This window comes from Amphiprion ocellaris, chromosome 21, assembly GCF_022539595.1.
Source record: "Amphiprion ocellaris isolate individual 3 ecotype Okinawa chromosome 21, ASM2253959v1, whole genome shotgun sequence".
In the NCBI taxonomy this organism is placed as follows: domain Eukaryota; kingdom Metazoa; phylum Chordata; class Actinopteri; family Pomacentridae; genus Amphiprion; species Amphiprion ocellaris.
The window spans coordinates 126,208-143,815 of NC_072786.1; the positions used below are offsets into that span (position 1 = coordinate 126,208).

The window sequence follows — 17,608 nt, forward strand, 5'->3', positions numbered from 1 at the left end:
TTCCTGCGGAATAAAACCAGTGAAAGTCACATAATAATGAAGGAACGACGACTTTAATGCAACATTCAGAAAACATGAGGACAGAACGTTCCAACAATGTTATCTCCAAACATTTATAGAACATTTAAGAGGAACATTCTGGGATTAAATTGATTAGAACTTTGTTGGAGACATTAACGGAAACGAGACGTTCACAGATTCAAATTTTTTTTTATTTGCTTCGAGAAACAAAAGTTTTAAGTTACAAAATTTTACTTGACAATCTAACAAAGTGCTTCAAAGGAACCAAAGAAAGTGCACGAACTTTTACCACTGATGAAAGAAAAGTTTTGTTGGTCAGAAATGAAACCAAAGCTTCATTTTTAACTCCGCAGAAGGGAGAAAAAAAAGTCTGGTTCTCTAAAGCAGCCAACAAACAGAAAATAGTAAAATATAATGTTTAAAACAGACAGTCCTTTAGTCATGTGACCTGAAAACCACCAATCAGAAACAAGCTTCAGACTCCCTTTCATAAAATCAGAGTTCACTGGATTCAATCTGGTTGGAAAAACTTCATTTGTTTAATATTTTGGTGTTTTATTTTGTGTATTCTATTGTCTGCAGCACCTTCAGATTTTATCTTTCTAAACCATTTTATTATATTTGACCACAATATGTTCAGAATTCTTACATTTTAAGTCAGTTTCAAAGTGCTTTACATAAAAAAACATGTAAAAACGTGCATTTTAAACAGAATTTCCTGATTTGTAATGAAAATAATCTGCTCTCCTACATAAATACAGTTATTATTATTATTATTATTATTATTATTATTATTATATTAGGAATTAATTTAGAGGTTTTGACTTTAAACGCTCTAGAGTCGGAACTGAAGGAGAAGAAGAGTATTAAAGAAGAGTTTAATAATTAAAAGAATTAGTTTGAGAATGTTTCCATTCATCTGAACACATTTAATATTCAATAAAGTTTATTGGACCTAAATCAGATTAACTTAGCTTCATAATTTCATTTAAAGTTCAGATCATTTTCAGCTGCAGCGTTCCTTCATTTAAGCGTCCAGAGAGAATCCAGAGAACTCTGAAGGAGGAAACATCTGGAAACATCTGGAACAACCCAGATTCACTATTAGAGGAGAGAGAAGCAGTGAAACAAGGCAGTAGATGATGAAGACCTCCAGAGGATGAAGACCTCCTGTGTTCTAGGCTGTGCTGCTGCTGATGCTGTGGTTCTTGCTGTTCTTGGAGGTCTTGGTGCTGCTGCCGCTCTGAGGAAGTTTCTGTTCATCTCCAGTCAGCAGAGCTTTGATCTCTGAAGGAATCTTCCCCTGATCCATGGCTGAACACCACTGTTTGTACTGCAGCAGCATCACAACAACAACAACAACAACAACATGTCAACAACATGACGACAACAACACGTCAACAACAACAACACGTCAACAACATCATCATCAACAGCCATCATTATTCATCTTTCATTGATATAAAATCATGTGTAAATGAGGCTCCAGGAGTTTTTGTCTCCGTCTAGGACGAATCGTCTTCAGCTTCAGGACCAAACTTCTAGAAGCTCTGATTTAAACTGAAGCTGGATTCACTGAACTACTTCCTGCCAAATGTTTAAGGTTTGTTCCACCATAATACTACTTCCTGTCCAATAAAAATAAATCCTCAGCTGCCCTCAGAGTCTCAGATATTTACAGATTAAAGAGATTAAAACTCCTTTCAGCAGCTGTCGATTAATTATCTCCACATTCAGCTTTATCCTCTGACATCATCCTACTTCCTGTCTGGAAACACCTGACAGAGACTCAGCAGGTAAACCGACCAATCAGACGTCTTAAAGAGCCTCAGCAGGTAAACCGACCAATCAGAGGCTAGAAAGAGCCTCAGAATCACAATAAGTTTAGATCAGAGTTCATTCGTCAGTAGAACTCTGAGATTCACCATGGCAACGGGTAACTACAATTCAATTCAATGTTATTTATATAGCACCAATTACAAATTGTCTCAAGATGCTTTACAGAACCCATATGCCTGAACCCCAGAGCAGCCCTAAGGAGACAGTGGCAGGAAAACACCCTTTTAACAGGGAAAAAAACCTCGAGCAGAACCCGGCTCTAATGTGGGGGAACCATCTGCTGCTGGCCGGACGGGTTGAGAGGAACAGAAGAGGTAGAGAGGTAGAGATAGAGGGATACAGATAGAGGGATAGAGGTAGAGGGGAAGAGGTAGAGGGGAAGAGGTAGAGATAGAGAGGTAGAGATAGAGGGATACAGATAGAGGGATAGAGGTGGGGGGGAAGAGGTAGAGATAGAGAGGTGGGGGGTGGGACACAAGGACCATAAAACACACAACTTGATGCATGATAAGACAGATGATACATGCAAAGTACAACTAACATGGAAACTGATTATAGTTTACTGCTATGGTGTACAGCTCTGGCATTAAATATGCTACATATATAGCTGGTGGTAAATTCAAAAATATGTAGACGAGCAAATCAAGTATAGTGAGGGTGATGCAGAGTAGATTGATGGAAATGGGCAGCTGGAGGTGGGAGAACAACCACACATCTGAAGCATCCAGCTCTGGGACCAGGGACACTATAGTTTTCACCATGGCAACGGGTGGACAGTGATGTCACCATGGCAACAGCAGCTGTTGAGTCTCAAATTCTAATAAAGATTAAAAACTGTTTGTTTGAATCAGAAGTTTAAATGTGAGAACCGAAGGTTTACTGAGAATCACAGGAGAAATTATAGACTGAATGCAGGACTTAAGGTGAACCAGAACCAGAACTGTAAGAATGTTCCTGGATCAGTTCCTGAGCTTCAGGTTTTATTCCAGCTGCAGTCAAGTCGCTGCTTCAGTCAGAAAAGCAGGAAACGAACTGTGAAGGAGAATCTGTTTTTATTTGGCGTCTCTGAGCTGAAAGAGTTTAAACCTCAACGTCTGTTTGATGTTTCTGAGTTTGATGATCTGCTCTGAGGTTCTTTATGAAGAGATGAATAAAACCAGATTTTAGAACAGCTGCTGTTTTGGTTTTAGTTTTTATTTACGCTAAACTGAGACTCTGAACATTTTCTGTAGTTTTTAGATGTGAAGTTCTAACAGGTGGAGCTCTCAGGTTAAACACCTCCAGATGTTCCTCACCATCTCCAGCTCCTCTCTCAGAGCACAGATGGCCCTCTCCTTACTGGAAACCAGTTCCTCCAGGTACTGGTATCTCAGCTTCTTTCTGGCCCGACACTCTCTGGCGCTCTGCCGGCTGCGCTCCAGTTTGGCCTTCAGGTCGATCTTCGCCGGTTTACGGCCGCGTTTCCCTGGTTTCTTTACCTTACCGGCTACCGTCTGGAACAACAACAATAACGACAACACAGTTCACTCGGTCTGTAAACAACAACAACAACGACACACTTCACTCAAGCTGTACACAACCACAACAACAACGACACAGTTCACTCAGGCTGTACACAACAACAACGACACAGTTCACTCAGGCTGTACACAACAACAACCACAACAACCACCACAACCAAAACAACAACAACAAAGTTAATTCAGGCTGTACTGAACAACAACAACAACAACGACACAGTTCACTCAGCTGTACACAACAACAACATCAACCACAACAACAACAACGACAGTTCACTCAGGCTGTACACAACAACAAGAACTGTTCTGCCCTGAGTGGTTTCAATAGACATTAGGGCTGCCACAAACGACGCGTCGACGAATCGCCTGAGCACGATACGTCATCAAAAGCGGACGTATCGTGCTCAGGCGATTCGTCGACGCGTCGTTTGTGGCAGCCCTAATAGACATTGAGTTAACTGTCAAAGTGTGTTTTATATTGTTCTGTGCAGAAAACCGTTCAGACTGTGCCTTTATTTTGACATTGCAAAGTAGCAGGAAACAGGAAGTGGTAAGCAGGAAAAACAGGAAGTAGATCGGTAAGCTGTGGAGAGGTCATGATGGCATGTACATTTTTCTGCTGTCTAATCCAACTCAATCCTGCCTGTGTATCCTTCAGGAAGCAATGACTGTAAGAAATGACTGTTTATTACACATGTAGCGATCGGTATTATTGACTTTGTGGACCAGTTCAGAGTTTATACAATGATAATAATTACCTTGTTACGCCACATAACTATAGCAGTTCCGTTGTATGGTACACGTGCCTGCCTTATTTTTCATTGAATTTAACTTACTTGTTATATAATTAGCGGCTCATGATAGTGACAAAAGCTTCAATTGTTTCTATTTGTTCGCTACTCACACAGCAATGTACTGAGTGTATTTTTTGTGTTTTTCTCTTTAGTTTCACTCCAATTCAATGTTGCAGAGGATAATAAAGGAGCAGGACGCTCATTTTCCTGGCTCTTGAAAAGGAGTTTGGCTGGCTGTTTACCTATGTTAACACTTTGGAAGTAGAACACATAGTGAGAACAGTACAAGAACAAAGACAGTTTCATGATGCGTGGAGTCTCTGCACGCCGCATCCAATTTGCATAAAGTAGAAGTCCACTCTACTTTATGCAAATGAGCTGCAGCCCACTCCAGGTAAACACACCAGATCGCAGCTGGAAACACTCCGTATATGGCATTCTGGTCCGGTTGTGGTGCGTTTCCAGCTGCGATCTGGTGCGTTTACTTGGAGCGGGCCACAGTTCATTTGCATAAAGCAGACTGGACTCCAGCGTGTGGAGATTCCACACATCATGAAACTGTCCTCAAACATCTAAACTAGCCATCAGTGAAATAAAACCATGACAGATTCAGCTGCTGCACAGATTATTTCTCACCTCAAATGCTTTCAGAAATACTTTTCCCTGAAGTGTTTTTGTAATAGACAAAGTTTGCGGTCGAGCCGCCATGTTGGTCCGGTTTGAAATCCAGTAGCAGACCTGCCCCCAAGTCGATGTATTTGTCCAATCAGGAGCAGGCAAGGTGCTTAAAGAAGGTCAGCAGGTATTGAACACAGTTCTCCATGGAGGAGAAGCTTAGAACAGCTGTATCTGTGCAGGCATCATAACCATTAGTGTTTTTGAAATAAAAGGGAAAGTTTGCGGCCGAGCCGCTGTGTTTATCTGACTCATCTGCCGGACTGTCCAGCTGAAAGCTTGGTCACGTGACCATGTTGTGGTCCGCTAGTGACCGCCCGCCGTCCGTGCGATTTTCAGATGCGGTGCGTTGCCGTGCGGGAAAAGCGCATCTAGTGGACACGCGACTTTAGGCTGTACACAACAACCACAACAACAACCCAACAACAAACACGTCTTCCTGCCTCCAGCTGTTTTTAGTTCATGTCTGAATAAAATAAACGTTATCAATAAAAACAGTGAATTGTGTTTACTGACTGTTGTTTATGTTGTTCTCTGGTTGTTTATGTGAACAATCATCCGCTGCTGTAAATAAACTAGTACATAACCGACTCTAAACCTGTAAATAAACTAGTACATAACCGACTCTAACCCTGTAAATAAACTAGTAAATAACCGACACTAACCCTGTAAATAAACTAGTAAATAACTGACTCTAACCCTGTAAATAAACTAGTAAATAACCGACTCTAACCCTGTAAATAAACTAGTAAATAACCGACACTAACCCTGTAAATAAACTAGTAAATAACCGACACTAACCCTGTAAATAAACTAGTAAATAACCGACTCTAACCCTGTAAATAAACTAGTAAATAACCGACACTAACCCTGTAAATAAACTAGTAACTAACCGACACTAACCCTGTAAATAAACTAGCAAATAACCGACACTAAGCCTGTAAATAAACTAGTAAATAACCGACTCTAACCCTGTAAATAAACTAGCAAATAACCGACACTAACCCTGTAAATAAACTGGTAAATAACCGACACTAACCCTGTAAATAAACTAGCAAATAACCGACACTAAGCCTGTAAATAAACAAGTAAATAACCGACTCTAACCCTGTAAATAAACTAGCAAATAACCGACTCTAACCCTGTAAATAAACTAGTAAATAACCGACACTAACCCTGTAAATAAACTAGTAAATAACCGACTCTAACCCTGTAAATAAACTAGTAAATAACCGACACTAACCCTGTAAATAAACTAGTAAATAACCGACTCTAACCCTGTAAATAAACTAGTAAATAACCGACTCTAACCCTGTAAATAAACTAGTAAATAACCGACACTAACCCTGTAAATAAACTAGTAAATAACCGACACTAACCCTGTAAATAAACTAGCAAATAACCGACACTAAGCCTGTAAATAAACTAGTAAATAACCGACTCTAACCCTGTAAATAAACTAGTAAATAACCGACACTAACCCTGTAAATAAACTAGCAAATAACCGACACTAAGCCTTTAAATAAACTAGTAAATAACCGACTCTAACCCTGTAAATAAACTAGTAAATAACCGACACTAACCCTGTAAATAAACTGGTAAATAACCGACACTAACCCTGTAAATAAACTAGCAAATAACCGACACTAAGCCTGTAAATAAACTAGTAAATAACCGACTCTAACCCTGTAAATAAACTAGCAAATAACCGACTCTAACCCTGTAAATAAACTAGTAAATAACCGACACTAACCCTGTAAATAAACTAGTAAATAACCGACTCTAACCCTGTAAATAAACTAGTAAATAACCGACACTAACCCTGTAAATAAACTAGTAAATAACCGACTCTAACCCTGTAAATAAACTAGTAAATAACCGACTCTAACCCTGTAAATAAACTAGTAAATAACCGACACTAACCCTGTAAATAAACTAGTAAATAACCGACACTAACCCTGTAAATAAACTAGCAAATAACCGACACTAAGCCTGTAAATAAACTAGTAAATAACCGACTCTAACCCTGTAAATAAACTAGTAAATAACCGACACTAACCCTGTAAATAAACTGGTAAATAACCGACTCTAACCCTGTAAATAAACTAGTAAATAACCGACACTAACCCTGTAAATAAACAAGTAAATAACCGACTCTAACCCTGTAAATAAACTAGAAAATAACCGACTCTAACCCTGTAAATAAACTAGTACATAACCGACTCTAACCCTGTAAACAAACAAGTAAATAACCGACTCTAACCCTGTAAATAAACTAGAAAATAACCGACACTAACCCTGCTAGCTGCTCTGTTTAGTTCAGGATCTTAGAGGTTAAACTGATTAAATATTAAATTTTACTGTGTTTAATTCCAGGTTAGCTAGCATTAGCTCAGTTAGCTGCTGCTAGCGGACAGTTTTAGAGGGTTAGCTAATTACTAACTGGCTAGCATAAAACAATCGACTAACAACCCGACGACCGGCTAACGGACCGTTATTACCGGTTTATCCCGGTTAAAGACGGTACTTATTCCTACTAGGTAGCTGCAGTTATCGTTAGCAGCCGTTAGCGGCCGTTAGCAGCCTTTAGCAGCCGTTAGCAGCCGTTTGCGGCCGTTCGCTTCCTCACCTTGTTATCGTCCATTTTGTTCCGTTCTAGCAGCTAGCTCAGTTAGCTCCAGCAGCTAACTGCTCCGAGGATCGATCAGAGAAACGATCACTGATCACTTCCTTCTGTCTACATCGCCAGCCTGTCGAGTCTACGCGCTGACGTCATTCATCTAGTTCCTGTTTTTTTTTCACACGGAACTTTATTGACAAAAAACAACGAACAAGAACAACCTGATTATAAAACAAAATAAAACCAACAATAAATACATGGAAAATACAACTGGCTGCTTTTATTCATGAATCTGACGTGAAAATTTAAATATTTGGTTTAATTAATCATAAATTTAACATAAAAGTAAAATATTTGCTAAATTAGAAACCTGACTAAAAGTGAAATGTTTACTTTTGTAAAACATTTACCTTAAATTTTTTAATGCCACATATTGAATGTAATTTTGAAATGTAATGCATACATATATAAATATAAATTATATTCTATATCTATATTTAGTGAACTTGAACTGCTTCATGTTTTAAAGACGAGTCTGCACCTTTTATCTGATCAGATTTTATTTATTTACATGTTTTTGTTGTTTTTCACATCATGAGGCATTCTGAGTCAACATGAAGAAACATCTTTAACGGTGAATAATTCTGCTGGGGACAAACTGATATCAGTTATTGATCGCCAATAAACAATATAAATAAACATAAACAGAATCAGGCGGTTCCTCTTTATTTCTTACCTTTAAGGGTTCATTAATTATTCTTTGTGTTTTTTCTGCAGTTTAAAGGTAAAAAAAAATCCATAAAATAAACCAAATAACTTTTCAACTAAAGTGAACATTTGAGGATTTAACTCCTTAAAGCTGATTTTCACTGAATAATGTTTAGTAATTTTAAGGAGTTTGAACCTTTAATTAACTTTAATGAGGCAGAAAAACACAATAAAACCTTGAATAAATGGAAAATGCTATGAAAAGCTTTAAAATAAAACCTTAAATCCACTCATGAATCTCAATTTTCTCCAAAACTCAGAGAACATCTTCATCTGAATCAGCAGCCAGAAAGATTTCAACCATTCAAAAACATCTTTAATTTACAGGAAATCGATTTTATCTTTAACTGTAAACATTTAGCACTGAGCAGAGACTCTGGGTTCAAATATTTATAGAAAAAAACAAACTTTAATGAGCTGCAATATGTCAACAATATGTTTAAGATATTATTTAATATTTAATGATGTCAAACTCAGAATCTGGAGCTCAAAATGTTTGGATTTGTCAAAACTTCAGCTGCTGATTGAATTATGGGATGGATTTATTGAATTATAGGATGTATTTATTGAATTACGGGATGTATTTATTGAATTATGGGATGTATTTATTGATTTAGGGGATGGATTTATTGAATTATGGGATGGATTTATTGAATTACGGGATGGATTTATTGAATTATAGGATGGATTTATTGAATTATGAGATGGATTTATTAAATTATGGGATGTATTTATTGAAGTATGGGATGTGTTTATTGAATTAAGGCATTTTAAATAGATTATCTTCAGGATGTAAAGAGATTTTAAAGAGTAAAAACACTTTAAAACTGACTAAATATCACCAGAACTTGCTGTAATTTACATTTTGTAAAGCCTTTGGTCAATTTTAAAGAAGTTTAACTCTTTAAAAATATTATGGTAAAAAAAAAAACTTTCTACATGATATTGAACTAAAATATTTTTCTGAAAAACAAACAGAAACTTTAACTGTTTTTTAAATTTTAAAGAGTTTTGAAGTCATTAAAGTTTCTTGACGTGTTTTAATCAAAAAATGTGGCAGAAATTTGTTCCAAATCTGAGTAAAAATGAAAAACAATCCCCTAAATTTAATAATCAGCAGCAGTAAATAAATATTAATAATCCATACAGAGTCCAAACTAAATACTCTTCTCTCCAATGTCTTCTTCAGGTTTAGGGGTGATTTGGGGTGATCTGGGGGTGATCTGGGGGTGATCTGGGGTGATCTGGGGGTGATCTGGGGGTGATCTGGGGGTGATCTGAGGGTGATCTGAGGGTGATCTGGGGGTTATCTGGGGGTGATCTGAGGGTGATCTGAGGGTGATCTGGGGGTGATCTGGGGGTGATCTGGGGTGATTTGGGGGTGATCTGAGGGTGATCTGTGGGTGATCTGAGGGTGATCTGGGGGGGATCCGAGGCTCTATGGTTCAGATAAAGGTGTGTTTTATGTGTTTTGTGTCTTCAGGTGAACTTCAGGACCTCGTTGATCCTCGGCTGAAACATTTCGACGTTCTGGAAGCAGAATCTGTCGTAGAAAAGCTTCAGGTGGGCGTTATTTACAAAGAACAGGATGAATCTGTACAAACAGCAGCGAGTCTTCAGCCTCTCAGAGCTCCGTCCAGCGTCAGAGTCCCGAACCTGAAGAGCAGAAGCTTCATCAGTCAGCAGACCGGAGGATTTAATCACAGGAAACCCTAAACATCCTCACAACTAAAGAAAAAACACCTAAAGTCACGTTTTCTACTCATCAGCCGTTAATAAAACCAGTAAAATGTAAAACATTTCAGTCCTTTAAAGGTAGAAATGATCTGATCTGGAACCTTTTTAATAACTGAACTTCAGAATCTTCTAAAGTTGAATCATTAATGAGGAAAAAGTGAAAAAATTCAAAGATTTTATCTCTAATTTAAAGAGAGTTTCAGGAGGTAGAAGCTTCATGGTTGAATCATTTCAGGGTTTTCATTGAGTAAAAGTGAATTACTGGTTTTATAGATTCTTTGATGGAGAATATTTTAAACATTTTAAAGTTTTAAACCCATAAAACGGCCCTGAAGAGTAAAAACCCTTAAAACTGACCTGAAAACATGAAAGAATATGAAGAATAGTTTTTCAACTGAAATCAGTGAACTTCTAATTTTATTTTTGCTCTGAAATGATTCACTCATAATTCCTGGATTAAAATGAAAGTAGAGGAAGTTTAACGTTTTAATGAACATAAATGGAACTTTAACAATGTTTTAATGAACATAAACAGAACTTTAACGATGTTTTCAGGTTTATTTTCAGTAACTATCTGAAACCTTCACCTCTCTAAGAAGTGGTTGTTCTCTGCCAGCTCCTTCACCACTCCCTCCATCTCCTCCTTCAGCTTCTTCATCCTAAAACAACAGCAGAGTTAGTCTGATGTGGCGAAGGTGATGAAGGTGATGAAGATGATGAAGAGTTACCCCAGAGTCATCTCCACCAGAGTGTTCTGGCTCAGGTAGGCCTGAGGCTTCATACCGCTGGAGACCAGAGGAAGAACCTTCTGAGGAAGCTGCTCCTGAAGCTGAGACACAGTTTTAACGGTTACCATCTGCAGAATAACGTCAAAACAACACTAAAATAACATTTAAATAACCTGAAACTAACACTAAGATAACAATAAGATAACCTAAACCTAACGCTAACCAAACATTGTCCCGGTTCATTAAAATGCTGACAGGATTTTAAAAACAAAATTACTTTTAAAACATTTATTGTTATATGTTTGTGCCTCATTGTTTGTTTACCTTGCCGGCCCTCTCCAGCAGCATGTTTGCTGCTTGTTTGTTGTTTATTTGTTGTTGTTCACCTTGACGGCCCTCTCCAGCAGCATGTTTGTTGTTTATTTGTTGTTTATTTGTTGTTGTTTACCTTGCCGGCCCTCTCCAGCAGCATGTTTGTTGTTTATTTATTGTTGTTTACTTTGCTGGCCCTCTCCAGCAGCATGTTTGTTGTTTATTTGTTGTTGTTTACCTTGCCAGCCCTCTCCAGCAGCATGTTTGTTGTTTATTTGTTGTTGTTTACCTTGCCGGCCCTCTCCAGCAGCATGGTCACCTCCTTCTCCGTGCTGATCAGCTGACCCGACAGGCTGATCAGCTGCTTCCTGACGTGATGAACTTTCCTGGAGACAAACAGACGAAGCATCAACACTCGGAGCATCTCCAAGGCAACGGGAAGCTGATCACTTCCTGTTAGAAGGCCAATCACAGACTGACCTCATCCACTCCTCGCTCTTGGAGATGAAGAGCCGGTACTTCATGGCACATTCCTCAGTGAACAGAGAGCGAGCTTTACTGGCGTGAAGAACCAGCTTCTGTCTGTCAGAGAAAAAGGAGAACGTTCAGTCAGCATGGAGAACATTCATCTGGAACATCTGGAACCTTGTAGAACTAGAACTCACTTATCAAACTTGTGGATCTGCTCCTCATTGTAGGGAAGACCTGAACACAGAACAGAAGAACTTGATGAAGGATGGAGCTCATCTTCACTGACTGAAGGTTCAGAATGAAGAAGTTCAAACTGTTAAACTCCATCCAGCTGCTAAACCTGAGTTAGCAACGAGCTAACTGGAGGCTATAAGAGAAACACGATTAAAAGCAACAAAACCAGGTTAAACTGATGAATAACTAATAGTAACGCATTAAATGATGAGTGAAAAAGTAAACAAACAGCTAAATGTATAGTTAGCTACAGCTAATAGCTTCCGTAGTTAGCTAGACCTAATAGCTTCAATAGTTAGCTACAGCTAATAGCTTCAGTAGTTAGCTACAGCTAATAGCTCCAGTAGTTAGCTAAAACTAACAAATCGTTAGCTACAGCTAAATGTATAGTTAGCTATAGCTAATAGCTTCAGTAGTTAGCTACAGGTAATAAATAGTTAGCTACGGCTAAATATAATAGCTACAGCTAATAAATAGTTAGCTACAGCTAAATGTAATAGGTAGCTACAGCTAATAGCTTCAGTAGTTAGCTACAGCTAATAGCTTCAGCAGTTAGCTAAAACTAACAAATAGTTAGCTACAGCTAAATGTATAGTTAGCTACAGCTAATAGCATCAGTAGTTAGCTACAGCTAATAGCTCCAGTAGTTAGCTAAAACTAACAAATCGTTAGCTACAGCTAAATGTATAGTTAGCTATAGCTAATAGCTTCAGTAGTTAGCTACAGGTAATAAATAGTTAGCTACGGCTAAATATAATAGCTACAGCTAATAAATAGTTAGCTACAGCTAAATGTAATAGGTAGCTACAGCTAATAGCTTCAGTAGTTAGCTACAGCTAATAGCTTCAGTAGTTAGCTAAAACTAACAAATAGTTAGCTACAGCTAAATGTACAGTTAGCTACAGCTACAGTGGTATGTAAAAGTTTGGGCACCCCTGATAATTTTCAAGATTTTCTGGTTGTTCAGATCAGCAATGTCAGTTAAAAATATCATATAGCAGACGAACACAGTGATATTTGAGAAGTGAAATGAAGTTTATAGGATTTACAGAAAGTTTGCAATAATTATTTAAACAAAAGTAGGCAGGTGCATAAATTTGGGCACCCTTGTTTTATTGATTTGAATACCTTTAGCACTAATTATTGGAACACAAAATGTGTTTGGTAAGCTCATTGACCCTTGACCTACATACACAGGTGAAGCCAATGAAGAGAAACGGTATTTAAGGTGGCCAGCTGCAAGCTGTTCTCTTTGCATCTTCTCTGAAGAGTGGCAACATGGGAGCCTCAAAACAACTGTCAAATGACCTGAAAGCAAAGATTGTTCAACATCATGGTTTAGGGGAAGGATACAAAAAGCTAGCTCAGAGATTTCAGCTGTCAGTTTCCACTGTGAGGAACATAGTGAGGAAATGGAAGACCACAGGCACAGTTCTAGTTAAGGCCCGGAGTGGCAGGCCAAGAAAAATCTCTGATAAGCAGAGGCGAAGGATGGTGAGAACAGTCAAACTCAACCCACAAACCAGCTCCAAAGACCTACAACATGATCTTGCTGCAGATGGTGTCACTGTGCATCGTTCAACTATTCAGTGCACTTTGCACAAGGGGATGCTGTATGGGAGAGTAATGCGGAAGAAGCCTCTTCTGCGCACATGCCACAAACAGAGTCGCTTGAGGTATGCTAAAGCACATTTGGACAAGCCAGCTTAATTTTGGAATAAGGTGCTGTGGACTGATGAAACTAAAATTGAGTTATTTGGACATAACAAGGGGCGTTATGCATGGCGGATGAAGAACACAGCATTCCAAGACAAACACTTGCTACCCACAGTAAAATTTGGTGGTGGTTCCATCATGCTGTGGGGCTGTGTGGCCAGTGCAGGTACTGGCAATCTTGTTAAAGTTGAAGGTCGCATGGATTCCAGTCAGTATCAGCAGATTCTTGCGAACAATGTTCAAGAATCAGTGACAAAGTTGAAGTTGCGCCGGGGCTGGATACTTCAACAAGACAATGACCCTAAACACTGCTCAAATTCTACTAAGGCATTCATGCAGAGGAACAAGTACAACATTCTGGAATGGCCATCTCAGTCCCCAGACCTGAATATTATTGAAAATCTGTGGTGTGATTTAAAGCGGGCTGTCCATGCTCGGAAACCATCAAACCTGACTGAACTGGAGATGTTTTGTAAAGAAGAATGGTCAAAAATACCTTCAACCAGAATCCAGACCCTCATTGGAAGCTATAGGAAGCGTTTAGAGGCTGTTATTTCTGCAAAAGGAGGATCTACTAAATATTGATGTAATTTCTCTGTTGGGGTGCCCAAATTTATGCACCTGCCTATTTTTGTTTAAATAATTATTGCAGACTTTCTGTAAATCCTATAAACTTCATTTCACTTCTCAAATATCACTGTGTTCGTCTGCTATATGATATTTTTAACTGACATTGCTGATCTGAACAACCAGTGATTTATAAAGGAAAATCTTGAAAATTATCAGGGGTTCCCAAACTTTTATATACCACTGTAATAGCTTCAGCAGTTAGCTAAAACTAACAAATAGTTAGCTACAGCTAAATGTATAGTTAGCTACAGCTAATAGCATCAGTAGTTAGCTAAGACTAACAAATAGTTACCCACAGCTAAATGTAAAAGTCAGCAACCGCTAATAGCTTCAGTAGTTAGCTAAGACTAATAAATAGTTAGCTACAGCTAAATGTAATAGTTAGCTACAGCTAATAGCTCCAGTAGTTAGCTAATGTTAGTGATAATGGATTAATCGTTTGCTAAAGTTAGTGATAATAATAATGGATAAGATTTATATAGCGCTTTTCAAGGCACTCAAAGCGCTTCACAATGAATCCATTATTCATTCACTCACACATTCTCACTCAGCGGTGGTAAACTACATTTGTAGCCACAGCTGCCCTGGGGCAGACTGACGGAAGCGTGGCTGACAATCTGCGCCTACGGCCCCTCCGACCACCACCAACATTCACACGCATTTATACTCCAGTGTGAGTAGCAGCACTGGAGGCCAGGTGGGTAAAGTGTCTTGCCCAAGGACACAACAGCACATGACTAGGACAGAGCGGGAACTGAGCGGGATAATGGATTAATCGTTAGCTAATGTTAGTGATAATGGATTAATCGTTAGCTAATGCTAGTGATAATGAATTAATTGTTAGCTAATGTTAGGGATAATGGATTAATCGTTAGCTAATGTTAGTGATAATGGATTAATCGTTAGCTAATGCTAGTGATAATGGATTAATCGTTAGCTAATGCTAGTGATAATGGATTAATTGTTAGCTAATGTTAGGGATAATGGATTAATCGTTAGCTAATGTTAGTGATAATGGATTAATCGTTAGCTAATGCTAGTGATAATGGATTAATCGTTAGCTAATGTTAGTGATAATGGATTAATCATTAGCTAATGCAGTAAATAACTACAAAGTTACAAATAATCAGGAACCAATAATTTGTTAATTACTGTGGGATCAATAAAGTTTATCTTAAATGGCTAACTAAACGCGCTATCAGTAATAAATACCTAAAGCAGCTAGTTTAACAGCTAGCTAAAACAAATAAAGTGGAGGATTAATGGTGGAAAAAGGATCCAGATACAGATGAGATAAAAGGAGGAGAAATATTTAAAGTTCTGGATCAACAGCAGGTAGATGGAAACTTCCATCGGCTGATTATTAGACAGTAATGAACTACAGCTAGTGGATAAATGGAGCGAAACGTCCTGATCCAGGTGTGACCCCTCCAGGTGTGAACCCTCCAGGTGAGTCCTCTAACAGGAAGTGAATCTGGACTCACGTCTCTCTGCTTTGTCCTTCTTGAACTGTTGGTAGATGGCGGTGATGGCGTCCAGCAGAACTTTGATTTTCTCCACGCTGCAGAAACAAACTGAGCATCAGACTCTGAATGTCAGCGTCACCTGGACACCGTTCACCTGAGTTCACCTGAGTCAGTCTTACTTCCTGTCCTCGGGGTGCGTCCCAACCTGCTGCGTCCAGATGTCCGTCAGCAAACCTCCAGGAAGGAACTTAGTCTTGATCTCCTGAGCGTTTCGTTCAATCGGCTCCATGGAGCCAGAAATCTGCAGGAAACACGTTATGTAGCCATGGCAACAGCACTCTCAGTGTTAGCAACCACACTGACACCTTAGCAACCACAGGTAACACTGTATGTACACCCTAGCAACCACATGGTAACACTGTATGTACACCCTAGCAACCAAAGGTAACACTGTATGTACACCCTAGCAACCAAAGGTAACACTGTATGTACACCCTAGCAACCACATGATAATAGCCCATCACATGTTCAGTCAGAGTTGTCATAAATTTAACACCTCATAACTTGTACATATTTATTGTAGACGACACATGAACAGTCAGAGATGTGAAAAAGGCGAGCGCTCACTCTGAGGACTTTCTTATGCATGTCTGAGATCTCGTCGTATTCTGAAGACAGCATGTTGGCCTGCATCAACACCTCGAACCTGAACACACAGAAGGAGGTTAATTAACTCAATAATGAAATTGTGTTCAGACATGAACAGGAAACAATCAGTGTTTCAACTGAAGTCGCATTCATCTTCATTCAAACAGTCGCACGGAGATTAACATTAGCGTTAGCATAAGCGCTAGCATCAACAACATTTATATGTACTTAAGTTTTTGTCTTAAAACACAACGTCATGGACTAACATCTGAGTGCTTTGTTGACAAAATGAGTCTTATTTTGCAGGTCCCGCTAACCTAGCATTAGCATTAGCAACACTGATATCTACTTCAGTTAATGTGACTGTAGGAGCTTCAGACGGGGTTCTAAACATGATAATGAAGCAGCATCTCTCACAGCTGCTCGGTTTTCTCCAACATCTGGGTGCAGTAGTTACACAGATGGAAAACCTCCGACTTCTTGTGCAGAATCTCGCTGTAGTCCTCCTTCATCAGCTCACTGAGGGAACAGAGACACGAAGCTGAAGATAAAACAGACGGCTGCTTTATTGGTTTATTAGATTTATAGGAAGGTTTATGAGAACTCACATCAAACCTCGAACTCCTTTCCTCACCAGCTCCTGATAAACCAGCAGAGACTCAGAAGTCTTCCACAAATGACCGACGTCACCGGCAAACGTCTGGAGACAACGACGGGAGGATCAGAGAAGAAACACTAAGAGTCAGTTTAAGAGAGTTCATGATGATAACTGTTTCATTTGATGGAGGAAAAACCCAAACACTAATAAATGATTAAAAACACCAACAGATAGAAGCAGATTGGACATAAAGCTAAAATTTGAAGTAAAAACTCTGAAACGACATTCTGGAACAACATGTCTGGAATGTGAAACGTGTCTTGAACACGTCTTGAATACGTCTGAAACACGTCTGAAACGTGTCTGGAATGTGTCTGGAACATGTCTGGAATGTGTCTGGAACATGTCTTGAACACGTCTGAAACACGTCTGAAACGTGTCTGGAACATGTCTGGAATGTATCCGGAACATGTATGGAATGTGTCTGGAACATGTCTGAAACGTGTCTGGAACATGTCTGGAATGTATCTGAAACGTGTCTGGAACATGTCTGGAACGTGTTTGGAACATGTCTTGAACGTGTCTGAAACATGTCTGAAACGTGTCTGGAATGTGTCTGAAACATCTGAAATGTGTCTGAAACGTGTCTGTAACATGTCTGAAACGTGTCTGGAACGTGTGTGGAACGTGTCTGAAACGTGTCTAGAATGTGTCTTTTAACACGTCCAGAACGTGTCTGGAACGTGTCTGGAACGTCTCTGGAACGTGTCTGGAACGTGTCTGACACATCTCTGGAACGTGTCTGAAATGTGTCTGAAACATGTCTGAAAC

The 17,608-nt window shown here is 39.0% G+C and overlaps 2 protein-coding genes across 3 annotated transcripts in view; both read right to left on the reverse strand.

Annotated features, from left to right (window-relative positions):
- Nucleotides 1–194: 194 nt before the first annotated feature.
- crebl2 (cAMP responsive element binding protein-like 2) lies at nt 195–7,639 on the reverse strand. Its single transcript, XM_023282622.3, has 3 exons — nt 7,479–7,639; nt 3,156–3,353; nt 195–1,354 (listed from the first exon to the last, which is right to left on the reverse strand). Exons 1-3 carry the CDS (start codon nt 7,491–7,493, stop codon nt 1,199–1,201), a joined length of 369 nt encoding a protein of 122 aa, XP_023138390.1. The 5' UTR covers nt 7,494–7,639; the 3' UTR covers nt 195–1,198.
- A 372-nt stretch (nt 7,640–8,011) lies between these two features.
- tbk1 (TANK-binding kinase 1) overlaps nt 8,012–17,608 on the reverse strand; it is a 25,406-nt gene continuing 15,809 nt past the window's right edge. For both annotated transcript variants that reach the window (XM_023282591.3, XM_055006483.1), the window contains 11 exons: nt 16,788–16,879; nt 16,597–16,698; nt 16,159–16,237; nt 15,711–15,832; nt 15,550–15,626; nt 11,680–11,719; nt 11,495–11,596; nt 11,304–11,400; nt 10,703–10,803; nt 10,562–10,633; nt 8,012–9,893 (listed from right to left, as the gene is read on the reverse strand). In XM_023282591.3, coding sequence (XP_023138359.1) covers nt 9,854–9,893; nt 10,562–10,633; nt 10,703–10,803; nt 11,304–11,400; nt 11,495–11,596; nt 11,680–11,719; nt 15,550–15,626; nt 15,711–15,832; nt 16,159–16,237; nt 16,597–16,698; nt 16,788–16,879 — 924 coding nt within the window. In that variant the 3' untranslated portion in view covers nt 8,012–9,853. The remainder of the gene's footprint in view (nt 9,894–10,561; nt 10,634–10,702; nt 10,804–11,303; nt 11,401–11,494; nt 11,597–11,679; nt 11,720–15,549; nt 15,627–15,710; nt 15,833–16,158; nt 16,238–16,596; nt 16,699–16,787; nt 16,880–17,608) is intronic.

Excerpts from the sequence above, each read along its gene's own strand:
- crebl2 (XM_023282622.3), bottom strand. Across the intron at positions 1,355-3,155 it reads TGAGAGAGGAGCTGGAGATG|TACAAACAGTGGTGTTCAGC; the intron begins GTGAGGAACATC and ends ATGCTGCTGCAG.